This window comes from Lampetra planeri, chromosome 27, assembly GCF_965212315.1.
Source record: "Lampetra planeri chromosome 27, kcLamPlan1.2.h2, whole genome shotgun sequence".
Taxonomy (NCBI): domain Eukaryota; kingdom Metazoa; phylum Chordata; class Hyperoartia; order Petromyzontiformes; family Petromyzontidae; genus Lampetra; species Lampetra planeri.
In genome coordinates, this window is record NC_136133.1 from 651,392 (window position 1) to 672,402 (window position 21,011).

Sequence of the window (21,011 nt, forward strand, 5' to 3'; positions counted from 1 at the left end):
GTCGTGCAGGGAGGGGCTGGGTGGGGAGGGGCTGAGTGAGGAGGGTGGGGCTGGGTGGGAAGGGGCTGGGTGGAGAGGGTGGGGCTGGGTGGGGGGTGGGAGGGGTGGGGCTGGGTGGGGAGGGGCTGGTCACCCCGTGGTGCCCTTAAAAAACTCAACGTTTAACCTACTCACGCCGGCTTGTGCCCGCCCTCAGCCGGGCATATTTGCAGAATACACCACGCCGACGTTGACCCTGGCCATTAACTGAGCAACCCAACGTTCCTACCAGCTCCCTCCATAGAAATGTTTTATTAATTATCAGAGCATGTTTGTTTGCATGTTCACCACAAGTACGTGTGGTTAGTGCGGACTTCGGTTCATCGCAAAAGGTTCCTATTTGGCGTTGGCACATCTTAACACCGCCTGTTGTTTTGCCAGAAAGGGTAAAAAGCTATTATTTTTTCATACTTTGACACTGGCAAAAAGGTCCCATGCTAAAGATCCCCTATATAGCCTCAACAGACTGTTGGGGCAAGTGTTGTTAGCGAGCACCTATGAAGGACAGCACAGCACAAGAGGCGGGTGGCCAGCACCACGCCCGGCCACCTTTGTCTCCCCAACGCTGATGTCTGCACACCGCACCAGGTACTTAAGGCTGCGTCGACCTATGGAGGAGGCCCACGACTGCTTTTAGTTGGGTTATGTTCACAGTCTATTTTCGTTTTATCGAAGGGCGACACTTTAAAAGGCAAATTCCACCAGCAAAGTTCACCTCAATTCAACTCCTCCAGCCAATAACAAAGCAAACGGGAGCGCGACGGGAACCCTTTGCGGCCGCACGACAGCAGACGCACCGCAAAAAAACAGAGTTCAAAATTTAATGCAATCCGACTTTTGCTTTTCCATCATCAACCTCATGGGGCCACGAACATAACATCACGTGGGCGCGCGTGTGCGAGGCAGATGACGATGGAAATCCGTAAGTGGCTATAACAAAAAAGACAAGTTGGGGGGGTAGGCCCCAGGCATCGATCATTACCCAAGCTCGAGAAACGGCGACTTTATGTAGAGGGGAAGGGGGGGGGCAGAACCTCAGGAATAAAGAGGGGGAGTGCGGGGGGGGGGGCGTTAGCTGTCTTAACGCAAAGCATTAAAACCGAGGAGGAGGAAGAAGACGTGTTTGTGCAAGCGAGCGAGAATGTGCGCCCGCATTTTTTCCTCCCCATTTTCTTTACGCACTGTACTTTGTTTGGAACGCAGAGCATGGAAGTATGGGGAGGTGCGAGGTGCGGGGTGCAGGCATGTGTGTGCGTGTGTGTGCGTGTGTGCGTGTGTGTGTGTGCGTGCGCGTGTGCGTGCACGGGGAGCGGTAGCAAAGTGGTTAGCATACTGTGCTACGAACTCAGCGACCACAGTTACGCTCACGGCAAACACCAGTGACGGATATCTTACATCGGTCCTGGGCCTCTTCGAGGTCGACTTGTCCTCAATTGCGTACCCGGTGCGGTGTGTGGACAGGGAGTGGTGCTGGCCAACCACCCCCTCTTGTGCCGTGCCGGCCTTCATAGGTGCTCGCTAACAGCACTTGCCCCAACAATCTTTTAAGGCTTTACAGGGGATCTTTGTCTCTGTCTGCACGCGCGCGTGTGTCGGTGCATAAACATGGACAAAGCCTGCCCCCTTTCCTGCTGCCCAAGATTTGATTTACTCTTTGGGGCCAAGCGCTGCTGCTCGGTAATACCTATTAAGGGGAGCACGACACGCGGGTGGGCCACGACGGGTGGGTGGGGGGAAACACCGTGCTCACGGAGCCCTCGCTCTGCGAAAACCCTGCGGCTAAAAGTGGAATCACGCGGCCTTTCGCACACACAAGGGTCACACGGGCGATCACAGCGCTCGCTCGCCTCGCCAGCCACAGTTCCGGCAACCGTACCCGGGGCCGTCAAAACGGGGAGTTTCGCCAACATCGACCGCTCCGATAGTCGAGGTGTCACTTTGTGCGCGAGTGACGCACGCGCGCCGATGCGTGTGCGTGGCCTCGAAGCGCACCCGGGCCTGGCGCAGGCGACTCGCGGTGACGTCGCCGTCACTCCGTGGCGAGCGGTGGGTGTTGGTCGTTGCGTGAATGTGCGAGCGCTTTATTCCGGGGTGTGCATGAGCGTGCGAGTGTGTGCACAGGGTGCCCAGTAAGGTCACGCGACGTACCGGCGCCCACCTCCCCCCGCCCCCATGCAATAGCTTGTCGGAGTTGTGCTACGACCGTACGAGTACCCCGCATGTACCGGACTATGCGTGTGTGTGTGTGCGTGTGTGTGTGCGTGTGTATGTGCGGTTACGCGTGCATGTGGAAGCTACTGCAGCAAGGCTTTGATGTCTTGTCGCTCGGCTGCTTCAAGCGGACTGAGTCCATCTGGCCCTCGGAATGATTTGTCTGCACCCTAGGGATTGGGGGGAGGTGGGGGGAGATACGAGGTGAGAGTGAAGGAAATTGGCATTAAAACAGGTGTCAAGATGTTAAAACACCAAACCAGATACCCATTGTACTTGTGGCAAAAAACATGCTCTAATAATACATGGCATTGTCTTCGAAACTGATTGGCCTACACCAGAGACGGCTTTCTCAGTGGTGAACTGGATGCCTGTACTAAGCTGTCTACGGTTTTGCACTCCCTCCCACAGGGGTCAGGGGTCGATTGGGCCGCAGGGGATTGGGACGACGACGACAACAATGGTGGGAGATTGAGAGAGGGGCCGGAGGCGGTCATTACAAAAAACAAAGGCGTTCAGATGGCTGCAGCGAGTGAGAAGGCAATTAAAATTAAGAGGTGGTACATTTTAATTGGGCACCAAAGAGGCCACCGGATTCAATCGTTAATGTCGGGACAAAACAAAAATCCCAGCTGCCGAAATTGATTTGTCGGGCAGCTGGCACGGTGCAACCTTGAGCACAATCTCAAAGCGTCGTGCATTCACTCAGCTCTGTTGTCAGCGGCGCACAAGGCAAAACCCATGGCAAAAGACTCAACACAATCAGTAATACCCCTGCAGCCCTATAAGTAGAAAAATATATATAATGGGGAACGACGTTTCAGGCAATGGTCCTTCTCCAGCACACGATTGAGCCCCATATCCTCCAATGACAGTTGGAATCTGCCAAACTTCTTAACAAATTTGTCCAAGCATTTTCTGGACGCTGGGGGGGTGCCGGCAAGCCAGGCGACGTTACCTACGTACAGGTGCGAAAGAAGTTCCACGTACATACATACACACATCACACATCGCACGCACGGCGGTACCTTCGAGAGGAGGAAGCTCACGCAGCTGGTGTGCCCCTCGTAAATGGAGGCGAGGAGAGGCGTGAGTCCGTGCTTATCCACCGCCTGCACACCCCTCCGACGTGCGTGCGTCACAACATCACCGCACCCCCTCGCCCGATTAGCGCGGTTGACTACGTACGGTGCGAAAGACGTTCCACGTACACGCAATCGATGCGCGCGTGTTCACTGCGTGCATGTGCGTGCGTTCACTGTGTGCATGTGCGTGTGTTCACTGCGTGCATGTGCGCGTGTTCGATTAGTACGTGCGTGTTCAATGCGTGTGCTCAATGCGCATCGCAACACCACCGCACCCGCGATTAGCGCGGTGGCTACGTACGTCGAGAAGGGAGTTCGGCGTACGTACGCCCGCGCTAGCCTGACACGGAGCACGCGCGTACAAAACGGCGATTCCCATCTTGGCAATTTAACTCTCTCCTTTCTGCCCCTGTGCACCCGAACGAAATTTACCTTTTGCAATGACGAATTGATTTAATGGATTATCCAATTTAATTTCCGGTTGACTGGTTGAATGAGCCATTGATTTACTTTATAATGAGTTCACTGTTTAATCTAATTGCCTCTCCGGCTAGATGACCGGTAAATTAACTTTGCATCTTTAGAACAAAATGATTGATTGTGTGTGTATGTATGACTAACCAGAACCACTGGACTTATTTATTTACTGGGACAGAAATTTCTTTAAATTGACTAAATCACTGCTGCATCTGTTCACCGACTGGACAATGATTGGTCGACTCAAAATCTCACGGTGTGACGGAATTATTGATGAACAAATTACCGAATGAATTACCGAATGATTGCATGAGAATGTGATCGACTGGTAATGAACTTGCGAACCCCTGACGAGAGAAATTGGATGACAGATTGATTTGACTAAATGGATCAAATATTATTAATATACGGGCTCACAATGTAACTGAAAGACTGGCTCACAAGCTAGGTGATAGATGAACTTAATCTTTAGAGGTATGCGCATCGGACAATCGTATGATTAACACCGAGTAATTGTGTGACCGAATGAAGACTTTAATACTGGGTAATGAAACACATTTTCTGACAGTTGCTGCTGCTGCATTGGCAGTGGTGGCACAAACACAAAAGACCAAATATTCACGTTCGTCAATGATGCTGCATCCATAAATGGCAATAAAAATATATTTAATAGGACACAATATGTCCTTCTCGTGTGCTATGAAGAAGAGGCCATAAAGTTTTTTGGGTTAGATCGCGTACCTATAAAAATGTGTCGTTAAACCCGCCACAGCCAACTAGTAAGGGTTGTCACGTAAACAGAACGTGCCAATTCGTCACATCATTTACAATCTAAGTACCGTGACGTTTCGCCAGTGATTACACCTAGCCTCATCAGGCGACAGTCAGATTTGTGGAGAAGTCCACCTGTTTCGTTCCTTATCTAGAGGCGTAGATGTGGTGACCACGCTTCTGCGCTCAAGTCAACGAACATGATGCATGCGCATTATGCGAGCCCATTGAGCTTGTCCTTCCTGTCCATTGTGTATTAAATAGCCGTACCAAAGGTAATCCCTATTGAAGTATGGTGGCCTGCATAGGCATGCATTTAAACAAGAGGCCATTGCCCATAACGTCACCTATGATATCTTATATTTGAGGGAGCGTCACTGGAAGAGTGTCGCCGGCCGGGGCCGACGCGTCGCCGGTGGGGCCGACTCGCCGGAAGGCCGACGGCACGACAAACGGAGCGTGGGACGGACGCCGCCTTACGTTGACGTCCGCGCCGTTGGACAGCAGGAACTTGAGAATGTCAAGCTGCCCGCTGTCTGCCGCGTAGTGAAGGGGCCGCCTCCCGGCCTCCAGCAGCCGGTTCACATCCGCACCCTGCAGCGCAGATAAATATCACACGCGTGGCCTTAACAGGCTGGTCGGGGCAAAGTGCTGTCGGCGAGTTTCACAGATGAGGGCCGCCACGGCACGCGAGGTGGTGGGTGGTCGGCACCACGCCCGACCGGCTTAGTCTCCCCAGTGGCGATGTTTACACACCACACCAGGTACTCCTTTGAGGCCGAGTCGACCTAGGGGAGGCTCAGAAACGTTTCAGATAATCATCACTGGTGTTGACGATGCACACACACACACGCCCACGTAGACAAACAACCGCTTTTGTCCAAAGATCTGTTGAGAGCAGGGTGTCCAACAGGCCACGCTTACGTCAGTTCACTTTACAACTGGTGCAGCACACGGGCGAGCACCGAGTGCAACGTGGCACAGTCGATGCACGCAAGTGCCTGCTGCACCCTACGCTGCAATTAACAGTGATATTATAATACGTTACAGTCAGCCTCAAGTCATTCGTGTATAGTAGTAATCATGCTGCTATTAGCATCGCCGTTAACCTCAACAACTGCAGGTTATTTATGCCCAATTATCCTCGCACCTCTGATTAGCACGGTTGGCTACGTACGGTGCGGAAGAAGTGCAACACACAAACACACAATTATTCAGATTCCTATATTACATCATCTCATTTTCTCTACCCCCCCCCCCGTCTCCCCGTCTGACACATCGTGCATGGACACCGGCTCGGTCACAGACGAAGAGACAACGGGTCGGGCACAGATGGAGAGAAAGTGCAACCGCAGGTCGTCTCAAACGATGCGTTCAGAACCAAAAACCAGGTTAGAGTGAGCGCCATCAGTGGCATAAACCTATAAATAGCGACAGATTTTTTTTTTACAGCCGTTTGTCACGCAGTAAAATCAAAGCTGCTAAAGCTCTCTCTGCCAACAGCTGGCCCCACGCACACACAACACCTCTTCAGAGGCCCTCTCAACCGATGAGCTGGACACTGCGCTCACAGACACCAAGTCTGGGAAGGCCACCGGTATTAAACTAAAATATTAAACTTTTATTTTACCAGGTAAGGCTCACTGAGCTATATAGCTCTTTTTCAGAAGCGACCTGGCTATTACAACATGATAGCTCACACGAAGTGGCTAATCACGTGGAAATGAAGAACAGACAAATACTCTAAATGCACGTTGCTTCTAAATGTGGAGGGAAAAACTGGAGGACCCGAAAAATGTATACACGACCACGGGGAGAACATGCACACTCCAAATAGACAGCAGCAGCAGCAGGCGTCAGGGTTGGGATCAAACCCACGACCTCCTGCATACCAGGCGAGCTAGTTAACTTCTCCTAGCCACTGCATTGACGGCAAGCGCCCAGAATTGCCACCGGTCTGTTGGGTCACCAGGATAGCTTGACGACAACGCCAACCCCTCGTGCCGGCCAACGCAAGTCGATGGACGAGGGATTCTCACACGCGACATCCGTACATGGACAGGTGTCACATTGCTCGCCGGGCGCGCGATAATTTATTTCGTGGACCGCCAGAATTTATACGCATGTTTGGAAAAACCCTGCCACAAAGGGTTTGGATCTCTCTCCTTCGACAATCAACACCCCCACTGACCCGGCAAGAATGGAACGCCCCAAAGTGCAACTCATAAAACAAACTGCCATTTGCAGCCTCCGGCAGCAGGTGGGACAAGTTGGGGTGAGATAAACCTGTGTAGTTGGCAGGTACACGTAATTTAAGACGCCACTCATTGTTCTGACCCGTGGACAATGCGTGCGGATTGTGTTACTTACGTCTGCCACACACGGCATGGGGAAATAAGCTCGACACGGGGGGGGGGGGGGAATCGCCGGCAGTCCGTGCACTACCAACGCCACCTGTCACATTGATCAATTGCGATGTTACTTCCAGGACTCGCAAACCATGACAAAGTGTGTACACAAGAAGAACTTGCTTGCTTTGTCTGCTCAATGCCTGCTCTGCGTGTGCGGGCTCACAAGGGATTTCCTAATTATATTCCGTTCGCTAAAGATCATGGCGGATTCCTGTATAGGTTGGTTTACGTGAATAAATAAAACGAATCTTCACTGTGGGGAAGGAGGGGTTTTGTGTTTATAGGGACTCCTTTACTTACGAACGAGGTAGGTTCTAGAGGTCTGTTCGGAAGTCGATTTGCCCATAAGTCCAACTTTACTCCTGTCGATTTCAAACGTCTTGTACGGCGTGTACACGAAACACGGGGAACGGCTTTAAAAGTTGTATAATCTCCGGTAAATGTAGATGCCACGGATTCTTCACGTTCTGCAGATGTAGATACCACTGGTTCTTCACGTTCTGCAGATGAAGTTGCCAATGGTTCTTCACCTTCTGTAGATGTAGATGCCACTGGTTCTTCACGTTCTGTAGATGTAGATGCCACTGGTTCTTCACGTTCTGTAGATGTAGATGCCAATGGTTCTTCACCTTCTGTAGATGTAGATGCCAATGGTTCTTCACCTTCTGTAGATGCCACTGGTTCTTCACGTTCTGTCGATGTAGATGCCACTGGTTCTTCAGTTCTGTAGATGTAGATGCCACCAAACGCAGGGCCACAAACCAATGTCCTTACACACCGCAATTGGCTCTTCATGTAGCAGCCATAAGTATTGTGAGTCTGGCACCAAAAGCCAGCCGAATGTTTAGGTGCACCTCGCAAAACAATGTCAACATTGCCTGTGAAACACAGCCCAAGTAAACCGTCAATATCACAGTGGTGGTGGTGCTTATCCAGGAGCAATCCCTTGCTGCTGCTGCTGCTGCACTCAAGTCACACGAGCGCTGTATGCGCTTGATTGTGAGCGTACGTACAAATGTACGCGGCTTCTGCAATGAATATGGATAAATTAAAGTTTTGAAATTTTAAAATATATACTGGTTTGACCGATAGGCAAGAAACATCACACTCAGTGGCAGGGAGAAGTGAGAAACTTCAACCCCCCCCCCACACGCTGCTGTGTGAACAAGAGGCCACTTGAAGGAATCTCGGAGGTAGCTCTGTGATGTCCGCTTCCGTGCGCCGTCCTCGAACACACTGGGCTGCAGCGCTCTCCGCCAGAGTTCCTTCGGGATTCTTCATCTCGTGACGCGACACCGGCAGCACAACCGCAATAACGTTGGGGACACTCGTTATTGTATGAAGAGGCTTTAACCTTTCTGCCAATACAACAGGAGGTGGTAAGATGTTCAAACACCAAATAGAAACCTTTCGCAAAGAATCAAAACTGCAATAACCACACGTACTTGTGGTGAAGGTGCAAACAAGCTTGCTCTGATCATTAATATATGGGCATTGTTTTTGAAACCGATTGGCCTACACCAGAGACCGCCTTCTTAAAGGCCGTGTCTCACTGCCAGTGTCAGGCCAGAGAATGCCAAAAAATGGCGAACAGTACAAAGGACAATGCACGTATCGGAGCATGTAAGGCTGTCTCTGGTGTAGGACAATTAGTTTAAAAGACAACACATATATTATCAGAGCATGTTTGTTTGCATGTTCACAACAAGTACGTGTGGTTAGTGCAGACTTGATTCCTTGCAAAAAGGTTCCTATTTGGTGCTTGAACATTTGAACACCCCCTGTTTTATTGCCAGAAAGGGCAAAACCTATTCTTATTTTTCATACCGTGACACAGGCAAAAAAAGAGTCCCACGATACATTTGATTAAATTGCTCGAAGAGGAATGTTGTTCGTCATCATCCAGTCACCCCCAGCCCTGCCCACAGTTGTCCCCACCCACCACTACCTACTACTGCAAACAAACACCCCTGTATAGCTTTCACAGACTATTGGGGCAAGTGGTGTTATAGCAAGCAGCACTCATGAAGGGCAGAACGACACAAGTTAGAAGACAAACGGTGCGATTAAAATGATTTACATGTCTTCGTCTTGTAAAACCGACTGCGCATGAATTCTCCCAGCCCTCGGGTTGCAGCATCGTAAATGTTCCACTCGCTATCTTGGCGACCGCCTCTGACCCTTGGGTAATAATCTACTTTTGCTCTTAAAACAACCGAACATTTGTAGACAACGGTGAAACGTGGCTCAGAAAGCCGAGCCAGCTTGGCCGAGATCCTCCTGCATTTGAATCCGAGCAGCCGCCAGTGATTGAATTGCATTCTCAAGAGCGGGGATTTTGCCCATCACCGCGGCTTTTTCCCACTCGTGTTTTCTTATTACACGACTGCTCACGTGAGGGTGAGCCAACAGCGCACGGATACAGACGCCTCTTCCCCACATCACCATATCTTAGCCCAGAGTAGTTCCCTTTGGAAGCGTGCAGCTATCATTTGCCTAGGACGAACTTTCACCGTGCGCAATCCACACCGGAGTGATCGACGCGGTCCTGCGGACTTCCCTGGGTGACCTGAACGAAGCGGTTACCAGCGTTCATTTCGCCGCGGCAAAAGCTTGGCCGTTTGGGCGTTCTCCACCTTGCGTGCTGTCAGTATACTTTACCGGCACTCCCTTCGGCTTCCATATGCAAAAAAATAACTACTTAGGACAAAAAGGAAGTTGCCAAACATTCCAGGCATGAGGATACAACTGAAAAACAAGGTCTTGCGGGACTCCCTTGGGTGAGGCTTCCCTGTGTAAACATTAGCATGGCTCTTGCTCAGCAAAATGTCCCACTATGCCCCCCCCCTACCCTCTTACCTGCGTTTGCCATGGCTCTATCAGCTGACACGGCCATTACACGAACGCCCTTACAAATAAACGAGGAATGGATTAGGCCCACCACCTCCTGCCGGCCCCGCCTTATGGGATACATGCAAGGTACATATACATACGAGAGAGGGAGCATGGTAAATGTAACGTGTCGTACTTTCGTGCATCAAATGTCTAGTAAGGGCAAAGAGTGGTATTACGCAACTCTGGAAAATCCCACCTCTGAGGATAATTGTACCAAGAAGCAGGAAGCAAGTGCTAAAAGCCCTCCTAAGTTTATGAATCATTTACAGAATGATAGACAGTTTCATTTATTGTCAATTATGTTCAAGTTGATTGTGGTGAACAAGGCAAGAAGAAGTCGATGCCGGGATGAGATTGCCCTGCGTCAAAGGTTGACAGAAAGCAAAACAAATAAAGTACAGCAACTGTTGTTGATAACCAGAATTGTGAGGTTTTTGGTACACTAAAAAAAATGAATGAAAACAATTAATTAAAGATAACACCCATGAAAAAGACACAAAAATCAGCCATGCTAAGGACAGGTACACTATAAACTCTTTTAAAATATATATTTAACCAGGTAAGGCCCCACTGAACTATAGGGAACTTATTCTTTGGGTCTTTCAGTAAAGTCACGTAGATAAGTTCAAAGAAAATAACAAAAAATAACCAAAAAAAGCGTTCGTCATCAGGAATAGCTCTTCCTGATGACGACCACTTGTGTTGTGATCGAAACGTCGTAGTTTTTGTTATTTTTTGTTATTTTCTTTTAACCCATCTACGTGACTTTACTGAAAGACCCAAAGAATATGAATTCCTGCAGTCACGAAAGCTTTAAGTCAAGATTCGGAGCACTTTTTCAGAAGCGACCTGGCCTCAAATTCGATTCTATTTTGCATGTGTAAAGCGCCTTTCACCAAAGGCGCTTGACAATGCTTGCCGACTATGTGAGCTGAAATGATAGCTCAACGATGTGGCTTATCATCCCGTAACAAATGTAACAGCGTCCAAACACACCAGGGCGCAGGCTAAACGGGGTTGTTCTCCAACGCAAGGTTGCAGCTTCATTATCGAGCAGGGTGACTGAAATTACGCGATGTCTCTGCATTGATGATACATTCAGGTGGATGTAAAAACATAGATCACATTCATCAATAACTGTGCACCGAAGCACGGGGATTGCCCAAAATGTCACGGACGACATCGCTTCTCGTTTCGTGGCAGTGTTCATTGCCGAGCGCGTCGAGGTTTTTGTTGCTTGTGCACCACTACCAACGAAGAATCGCAAAATATTGAACGCGAATGTATGGGAGTAGCATCACTCGCTGGGGGCCAACATAATTCACCATCTCGCTTTTAGTAAATAGATCTTTTCACTTCTGGAACTATTGGCAGTAGTCCAGAACATGCGGATTATGATCATCTCAAAATAAGAAATGTGTTTAAGCTGCGAGGAATTTAATCACTGCTCCATTTCACACACGCGCGTCGCTGCCAGAAAACGAGTTGACCTGTTTCCCCACGCCGCTGCCATCTGCCCCAATGTGGTGAAAGAGGAGAGTGGTGGTGAGACATGAGAGTATTCATTAACAGTAGACCTCTCGTAGGTGTAAGATCCTTTGGGGGAAAGATCATTCCTATAATGGGTGATAACTGGAAAACTACATATAATTAATAAATAAATATCCACTTATGTTGGACTTCTTTCGTAGCCAACCTTGCTATTTGGAGGTGCAGGGGAAAGACAACTAAACATGACCTGACATCTGTGAAAAAGACCTTCATCATAGCTCATCGGATCTTCCAGTCTAAAATAATATTCTGATTATGATCATTAAACTAATTATTTGGTGTTGCTGGCAGTGGTGTACAAGCACAATGAACAAACAACAATGCACCGCATTGGTCCATAACGCTGCCTTAAAAAGGAGAAAAAAATAGATATAACCGGCAAAAATGGGCAATTGCCAGAAACTACGAATGTGTTGAGCCTTTTCCCTATCACGAGTTCACTTATTGAAAAAATACGAACATCTTTATTCAGCTATAATATAGGTATTTTTAGGGATGATATTGGTCATGAAAGCCTAAGTGTTATCTTTATTAAGTTTAGAGATAATTAACAACCAAGACGTTTTATTAACGTGGAGAAACGTCATCATAAAAAACCCATTTATGAATAAAATATTTCCACTTCAATAAACCTTAACAAGTCACTGCCGTGTAGTTTGTTGCGAGCCACCGTCCCCATGAAGCAGAGTCTGAAGGCCAAGCATCACTGGATGTGTGGAATGCTGAAGATCGTTTCTGACTGGCTGGCTTCAAGGATGCAAACCGATTTTGTTTACTGGTAAGGTCTTCTTTGACCGAATACCGCCTCGATGATGCGGAAACGACGCTCAAGTGCCCTGTAGACCCGAGCAGCTATAATAATAATCATGCAATTTGCAACGCAGCCACAATATTTCACAGACATAATTGACCGTGACTCTGTGGCACGAAGCTCAGTGTCACACGAAAAGCTCGGCGACTGAGGCACGGGGGGGAGCCTTTAAGTGTCTCTGAAAAGCACCAAACCTTACGCAGTGCACACATTAAACAGGCAATTTCCCTGTAATTGAGCAATAAGATCTGGACATGCTGGTCGACTGGCCTCCTTCTGGAAGGTGATTAGCTCTATTGATCGATGCACGCAGCACTTGCTGGATGCACGACATCACAGCGATCTACTTAATCCGCTACTCCGGATGGGGGATTATCTTCTGGCCTGACCACCTGAGTGTGAAGTTGTAGTTGTTGCTCGGCCATCGAACATCAGCCAATACGAAAGACGACGGCACTCGCTTTCGCTCAGCGTGTTTGCAGGGGAACAAGTGGCAGACGCTTCGAGCAAAGAGGAAAATTATTTTTCAAGGCGGCGGCGATGAGGGGGGTTGGTCGTGAATGAGAGTGCTGGCGGGTAAAAACACGGTTACGCTCGCTCTCAAAATGCCACGGCTCTGTTATTTAATTGTAAACGTTACAGATCTTTCTGGTTTCAACTGTAGCCCGCAGCATGGGCGGGTCCGCTCCGTGGCGGCGAGATCATGGCACGTTTGCTGCTCCTGGGCGGTGTGGTGAGCGATTGGCGGGCGATCCCCATCCCACTCGAGGGATATCCCAGTAAGTACGCAAACGCCAAGCAACTTTGCGCTCACCGCCGCACGTTTTACTGGGATGCAATGCGATATGGCATTGTGACGTGACGTTGGGTCTACGCGATGCCATCGTGAGATGCGGTGATGACTGTGAGGCGACGTGGTATGGTTGTGAGGTTACCATGAATCTAATCTTTAGTACCACCGAGTGAACATTTAAATGACACTTTCAATACTATTTGGGGGGGGGGGGCTGGCTGGTTTTGGAAATCGATTTTACCCCTTCAAACAACTTTATCCCACAAACTTAATCACGTTATAGATTTTGGCAACTTTTTTCAATCCGCTGTTCAAGCGCCCGCCCCATCTGCGCGGTGTCGGTCGTGGGTGTTGTTTGACCAAACTTCATCAAACTGGTCAGTTCAGGTTAAGGAAGGCAATCGAGGCAGGGGGTGGGGATGGGACAGCATCGTCCCCTTCACCAACCCACACCGATTCTAGCCGTGGCTGGGTATCCAACTCAGCCGGGTTCATTCAGAGCGGCGTGTTTTACACCACAGAGGCAGCGAGCAAGAAGGAAGACTGTACAGTAGTTCTGTTTTCGAATCAATGACGCAGATTGCGTGGAGTGGAAGCCGTCAGGCTACTTTGTGGGCAGCACACGGCACAGTGTAACCAAAACCCACCGCTCTAACCCGCAACGTGAACCGTTCCCACGTCCATGCTCCCCGCATTCTCCACCCCGCGCTTGACAAGCCTGGGGAAGTAAAAGCCAACGAGTGAGTAGTTCCATCGCGTGCCCGTCGCCCTGGAAGGCGTCTTCGTGAGTGGCCCGTGTGGTGGTGGTAAGGGCCCGGGGGGGGCCCACACCGTCGCCGCACCTCCCATGAGCACGGTCGTCCAAGCACGGTGCGAGAGAAGTTCAACACACATACGTACAAGTTGCCAGTTATTAAAGCTAAACTATTAAAATGTTACCAGGTAAAGGCCCACTGAGCTATAATCTTCTGTTTCAGAAGCGACCTGGCCACAAACATCTCAACGGAGTTGGCTTACCGTGTGGAAATTTATAGCGGAGCAAATAACTTCGATAATTTGAACGCATGTTTCTAAATGTGGTTGCCCATTAAATACTGCACTGGACGAGCAGTGTTGCCTTTTAGGGCCACGCACGGTGTGACTGACTGACGGGAGGGTTTTGGTGATCACGCCTCAAGTTTTGAAAAGATTCTTACCCGCACCTCCCCATCTTGGTTCAGGGTGCTCCCCACCAGATGCCCCCCCTCCCGTGCCCCCCCCTCTCTCTCTCTCCATCCACACCACGGACACAGGTTGTGTGGCGATGCTGCTGCTGCCACCACCACCGCTAACTACTTCCTGCAGTGGCAGCAGTGCACAGGCAGTTAACGTAGAAACCTCCACGCGTGAGTCAACAATAATCATCAGAAAATACTCCAGCTGACGTTTCGGGTGATGGCCCTTCTTCATCGCACAAGAAGAGGCCAGGGAAAAAGCAGATAATAGTTGAGAGATGTCACTTGCACCATGGGGCCTGATGAGAATTACATTGTTTCCTGATGAGTCATTCGGAAGTTAACCAAAAATGTTTTAAACCGCAGTGTGTATTCGTCAACAAACACTGCAGCCTTAAAATAAAACATAATTGGCGACACTTTGGCTTTACGTCTTTCTTTCCTTCGCCGCGAGCCCAGAGGCCTTGGCGAGAGAAGCGTGAACGACGACTCGGGGGTGGACGAGGGGGTGACGAGCAGCAGCAGCAGGAGGAGGAGGCCTCTTGACGGCCACTTGAGGCCCCTCGAATTCGAGAGTTGACGGCCCCCACAGCGCCCCCCCGCCCCCCCTGGCGATTCGTCCCTGCGGGAAGCTGCGGTGATGGTCTCGTAGGCAGCTTGGCTCGTCACAGTGCGTGGACATTCCTCCTCTTCTTATTCTTCTTGCGCAGAGCAGCAAATGCGTTCAAGGACCTGCCGTGCCAGCGATGTCTGCTGCTGCTGTTAGCCACGACCAGAGGAAGACTTCCCATCGCCCGTGCCTTTAACGCGTCTGCGTGTACACCATTGCTACATGTACAGCACCTCGGTGTGTACAGCACCTCTCTGTGTGTACATCTTATCTGTGTGTACAGCACCTCTGTGAGTGTCACTCACCCCGCGTGTCTCTAAACACAGTGCAGCACCACCGCCTCGCAGCCAGGTATAGTAGTGGTGGTCCAGATGTCTTGTGACCCCCACCCCTAACATTTTTTTTTGCCTTCGCGTATTCATTTCTGTTTTAAATAAACACCTTACTTTAATTAAAAATATATATATACAATTCGGTTTTGGAGGATTAAACGTGGGTCACAAGACATCTGGACCAGCCCTGCACAGCGGCCTGCGAGTTACCCTACGCAACATGGCGGCCACACGCTGACATCGCCACTGCAGAGACGATGGGCGCGGATCACGGTGATGGTGGTGGTGGTGTGGTGGTGATGATGGTAGTGTGGTGATGATGATGTGGTGATGATGGTGGTGATGATGATGGTGGTGGTGATGGTGGTGTGGTGGTGATGGTTGTCGTGGTGGTGATGGTGGTGGTGGCGGTGGTGATGTGGTGGTGATTGTGGTGATGATGGTAGTGTGGTGATGGTGTGATGGTGGTGGTGATGATGGTTGTGGTGATAATGGTTGTGGTGATGATGGTTGTGGTGGTGGTGATGGTGGTGGTGATGGTGGTGATGATGATGTGGTGGTGGTGATGATGATGGTGTGGTGATGATGATGGTGTGGTGATTGTGGTGATGGTGGTGATGATGATAGTGTGGTGATGGTGGTGGTGATGGTGTGGTGGTGATGTGGTGGTGATGGTGTGGTGGTGATGTGGTGGTGATGGTGATGATGGTGGTGGTGTAAGAGGTCCCGAGTTCGATTCACCGCTCACGGCCGCCAACACCGGTGGCACCTCTTGAACCGGTCCTGGGCCTCCTCTATGTCGACTCGGCCTCAAAACGAGTGCCGGGTGCGATTGTGTAAACATTGGCGCTTGGGGAGACAAAGGCGGCCGGGCGTGGTCATTTCCGGCCACACCCCCCCCCCCCCCAATTGTTGTACCGTGCCGGCCTTCACAGGTGCTCCATCGCGAACAGCACTTGCTCCGAACAGCACTTGCTCCGAACAGCAGGCGATACGGGAAATGGTGTGGGGGTCTCTGTGTGTGGGGGGATTCTTCACAACTGGGGCCCGTGTGCGAAAGCCGTTGTCGTTGTGTGCGAGTAGCGAGGGCGCCGCCGATTACCTGCGTCACCATGTCTCGCACCACGTCCAGGTCGCCGTTCTTGAGCGCCCACATGAAGTCCTTGTCGCCCATGGCGCTGCCTGGGCCCAGACGCGGAGCAGCGAGCGGCGGAGCGAGAGACGCTGGGTGGGGTGGATGGGGTGGTGGGTGTGGTGGGTGGTGGTGGTGGGTGGGGTGGTGACGCCGCCTCGCCCACACCCACAAAGAGCCTGCGCCACGCCCAACCCTATTAACATGGCCCTTACCCAACCCTATTAGCATGGTCCTACCCACTAAATTAACATGGTCCTACCCACTAAATTAGCATGGCCCTTGTCCACTGAATTAGCATGGATCTTGCCCACTGAATTAGCATGGTCCTTGCCCACTAAATTAGCATGGTCCTTGCCCACTGAATTAGCATGGTCCTACCCACTAAATTAACATGGTCCTACCCACTAAATTAGCATGGCCCTTGCCCACTAAATTAGCATGGTCCTTGCCCACTGAATTAGCATGGTCCTTGCCCACTGAATTAGCATGGTCCTTGCCCACTGAATTAACATGGTCCTTGCCCACTGAATTAGCATGGTCCTTGCCCACTGAATTAGCATGGTCCTTGCCCACTGAATTAACATGGCCCTTGCCCACTGAATTAACATGGCCCTTGCCCACTGAATTAACATGGTCCTTGCCCACTAAATTAGCATGCCCCTTGCCCACTGAATTAACATGGTCCTTGCCCACTGAATTAACATGGCCCTTGCCCACTGAATTAACATGGCCCTTGTCCACTGAATTAACATGGCCCTTGCCCACTGAATTAACATGGCCCTTGCCCACTGAATTAGCATGGTCCTTGCCCACTGAATTAACATGGCCCTTGCCCACTGAATTAACAATGGTCCTTGCCCACTGAATTAGCATGGTCCTGCCCACTAAATTAACATGGTCTTTGCCCACTGAATTAGCATGGCCCTTGCCCACTGAATTAACATGGTCCTACCCACTGAATTAACATGGTCCTTGCCCACTGAATTAGCATGGTCCTTGCCCACTGAATTAGCATGGCCCTTGCCCACTGAATTAACATGGTCCTACCCACTGAATTAACATGGTCCTTGCCCACTGAATTAGCATGGTCCTTGCCCACTGAATTAGCATGGTCCTTGCCCACTGAATTAACATGGCCCTTGCCCACTGAATTAGCATGGTCCTTGCCCACTGAATAAGCATGGTCCTGCCCACTAAATCAACATGGTCCTTGCCCACTGAATTAGCATGGCCCTTGCCCACTGAAATAGCATGACCCTCGCCCACTGAATTAACATGGTCCTACCCACTGAATTAACATGGTCCTTGCCCACTGAATTAACATGGTCCTTGCCCACTGAATTAACATGGCCCTTGTCCACTGAATTAACATGGCCCTTGTCCACTGAATTAACATGGTCCTTGCCCACTGAATTAACATGGTCCTTGCCCACTGAATTAACATGGTCCTTGCCCACTGAATTAACATGGTCCTTGCCCACTGAATTAGCATGGCCTTTGCCCATTGAATTAGCATGGTCCTTGTCCACTGAATTAACATGGCCCTGCCCACTGAATTAGCATGGTCCTTGCCCACTGAATTAACATGGTCCTTGCCCACTAAATTAACATGGTTCTTGCCCACTGAATTAACATGGTCCTTGCCCACTGAACTAACATGGTCCTTGCCCACTGAATTAACATGGCCCTTGTCCACTGAATTAACATGGTCCTTGCCCACTGAATTAACATGGTCCTTGCCCACTGAATTAACATGGTCCTTGCCCACTGAATTAGCATGGTCCTTGCCCACTGAATTAGCATGGCCCCGCCCACTGAATTAGCATGGTCCTACCCACTGAATTACCATGGCCCCGCCCACTGAATTAGCATGGTTCTACCCATGAAATTACCATGATGCTGCCCTCTGAATAATCATGGTCCTACCCATTAAATGAGCATGGTTATTGCTCAAGAAATGCTCCACGTCCCTTAAAAAATACATGGTCACGCCTACGAAATTTGCATGGTCTCACCCACGAATTGGCATCGTTTCGCCTGTGAGCCTATCACGGCCCCACCAACGAAATGACCATGGTCCCGCCCACTAATTCACCATGGCCCCGCCCACAATATACATATTTTTACTTTGGTACTGGTTCACAGTTGGTTTCTTTTGATTCGCATCGTGTGGGCACAATGTCATTTGGAGGCGGTAGGTTTCCTCCACCCGACCCATTCGAGCAAATCAAGTTGCCGCGTGGGCAAATGTGCCAATTGATTCCCTTCTTCAGCAAAATCGGAATGTTGAAAGCAAGGCCGTAGCCATGGAGTCAACATTGGACGGGACCAAATCTTCCAGAGGGTCTGGGGGACCCCCCCCCTCCCCAGAAAGTAAATGTAAATTTGAAAACGAATTTCCTACCTAAAATATTAACTAACACATAGGATGGACTTTTTACGTATTTTTTTACAATAATGTCTAATAGTGTATTGTATTACATTGCGCTGTTTTTTCTTCTTGTTTCATTGTATGTGAAGTATTGGAAAATGACGGCAGGAAACTCCTTGACGGGAACACACTTCTTTTATTAAATCTTGACTTGTAACGATACAACGCGTGGCCTCTCTTCTTCACAATGCGGTCACCATACAACGGTACAACTCGTGACCTCTTCTCTCCACCCTACGCTTCTCTTGACTCTCTTAGATTCTGTGCTGCTGGCTCTCTGTGCCTCGTGTAGACTCCGCGCCTCGGCTACACTCTTCTCTCGTCTCGTGTAGACTCTGCGCCTCTGCTACACTCTCCACTCGCCTCGTGTAGACTTTGCATCTCTCTCTCTAGCTACACCGTATGCATACTCGGCTCGTGTAGACCTTTCTCTCTCTCTGGCTACACACTATACATCACTCAGCTCGTGTAGACCGTTCTCTCTCTCTGGCTACACACTATACATTACTCAGCTCGTGTAGACCGTTCTCTCTCTCTGGCTACACACTATACATTACTCAGCTCGTGTAGACCGTTCTCTCTCTCTGGCTACACACTATACATTACTCAGCTCGTGTAGACCGTTCTCTCTCTCTGGCTACACACTATACATTACTCAGCTCGTGTAGACCGTTCTCTCTCTCTGGCTACACACTTATACCTTACTCTCCTCTACTCTCCATTCCTCTCCTCTCCGGGCTCTATCTCTGCGCCTTCGTCTTCATTCTTAGATGGTTCCACTTCTGCCCCCCTACTCCTCTGTGCATCACCTTATATATCTCTTCTTCCCGGGAGACGGAGCGGATGCGGACCTCAACGTCGGCACCGCTCCTCAGTTACCCAATCACCACGCGCTATCTCTACGATCCGGTTCCGCCCAGCGCGTGTTTCCACTCCCCGACCAATCACACCGCGCTGCCACCCGATCACTCCCTCTCAGCGCGTCACCGGCACACAGCCAATCAGCAGCACTACCCCCACCCGCGCACTGACGCCTGCTCCTCCCCGTCAGCGCGCGTCACCACACACACACCCGTACATACGCGCTGGCACACGACGTATACACCCAGCGCGTATCACCACTACATATGTAATGGCAGAGATTAGGTATTAATGAAGTACAACCATAACCACGAACATATAAACAGAAAACTATTTTATAGCAATATATTGGGGGGGACATTTTGAGCATATTTGAATATTGGGGGGCATGTGTTCCCCCCAATATATGTTATAATTACGGCCTCGGTTGAAAGGCATGCAACATCTAGACAAATGGCCCTCAGCAAATAGCCTAAAACAAATGGTTAAATGTTTGTGGATCGCTCTCCAACATGTCGGTGTGCTGAAGTGATAATCACTGAAGGGCACAACCGTGGCAAGATGTTAACTATCTCGCCTGAGATACAGGAGGTTGTGGGCTCGAACCCGGTCCTGACACCTATATATTTGGTGTTTGCATGGTCTCCCCGCGGTCACGTGGATTTTTCTCCAGTTTTTCCCTCTACATTTAGTATCAACGCGCGTTTAGAATATTGGGTTGATTCTAGATTTGAAACTTTCGTGACTGCAATAATTTATACTCTTACGTTTTTTCGGAATTTTTATTTATTTATATTATTACTTTTATTAAAAAAAAATATTTTTTACCTACGTGACTTTACCGAAAAAAACCCAAGAGTAGAAATATTGGGTTGCTTTACATTTCCATGAGGTTAGCCACTTCGTTGAGCTATCATTTGTGGCCAAGTGAAAAAGAGCTACACAGCCCAATAGGGTTTACCTGGTAACATATAAAAAAAAATGGTTTAATTTATAGTTTTAAATTGGCGCATCCGTTCACGTGACAACTTAGTTTATTTCGCCGTATCGGGTGGAGGAAGGTGGACGACACAACATTGTAATTTTACTCACAAATCGATCTGAGCCAAAACATATATTCTGAATGCAAACTATTGGTCGCAAAACCTACCCGATAAATTGTATTTGTTTTAATTTTGTCATTTTGCTTACCCGGGTCACTCTTGCAAATAAGACTATCCCGGTCTCTTGAGGTATACCACCTGGCTAAACTAAATACACTTAGGCTATGTTTACACTACTCGCTAAGCTCATGGAGGCTCACCGGGACGTGTCATTAGCGTCGTTGTGGAGAATATAAATAACAAAAACAGATCAGCAGACAATGTGCCTCTGCCGATGAGAC

At 49.6% G+C, this 21,011-nt stretch overlaps 1 protein-coding gene across 1 annotated transcript; it reads right to left on the reverse strand.

Moving 5' to 3' along the window:
- Positions 1-846: 846 nt before the first annotated feature.
- Positions 847-16,458, reverse strand: MTPN (myotrophin). The gene is made up of 4 exons (XM_078607091.1): positions 16,303-16,458; positions 5,064-5,177; positions 3,279-3,362; positions 847-2,420 (listed from the first exon to the last, which is right to left on the reverse strand). The coding sequence occupies exons 1-4, from the start codon at positions 16,372-16,374 to the stop codon at positions 2,334-2,336; spliced, it is 357 nt and encodes a 118-aa protein (XP_078463217.1). The 5' UTR covers positions 16,375-16,458; the 3' UTR covers positions 847-2,333.
- Between the last annotated feature and the right edge of the window lie 4,553 nt (positions 16,459-21,011).

What these genes read in the sequence shown, in the direction of transcription:
- MTPN (XM_078607091.1), bottom strand. Translation starts at nt 16,374, where the DNA reads ATGGGCGACAAGGACTTCATGTGGGCGCTCAAGAACGGCGACCTGGAC. An exon ending in CCAACGGCGCGGACGTCAAC is followed by an intron (nt 3,363 to 5,063) that starts GTAAGGCGGCGT and finishes AGGGGTGTGCAG; the next exon opens with GCGGTGGATAAGCACGGACT. An exon ending in TGAGCTTCCTCCTCTCGAAG is followed by an intron (nt 2,421 to 3,278) that starts GTACCGCCGTGC and finishes CCCAATCCCTAG; the next exon opens with GGTGCAGACAAATCATTCCG.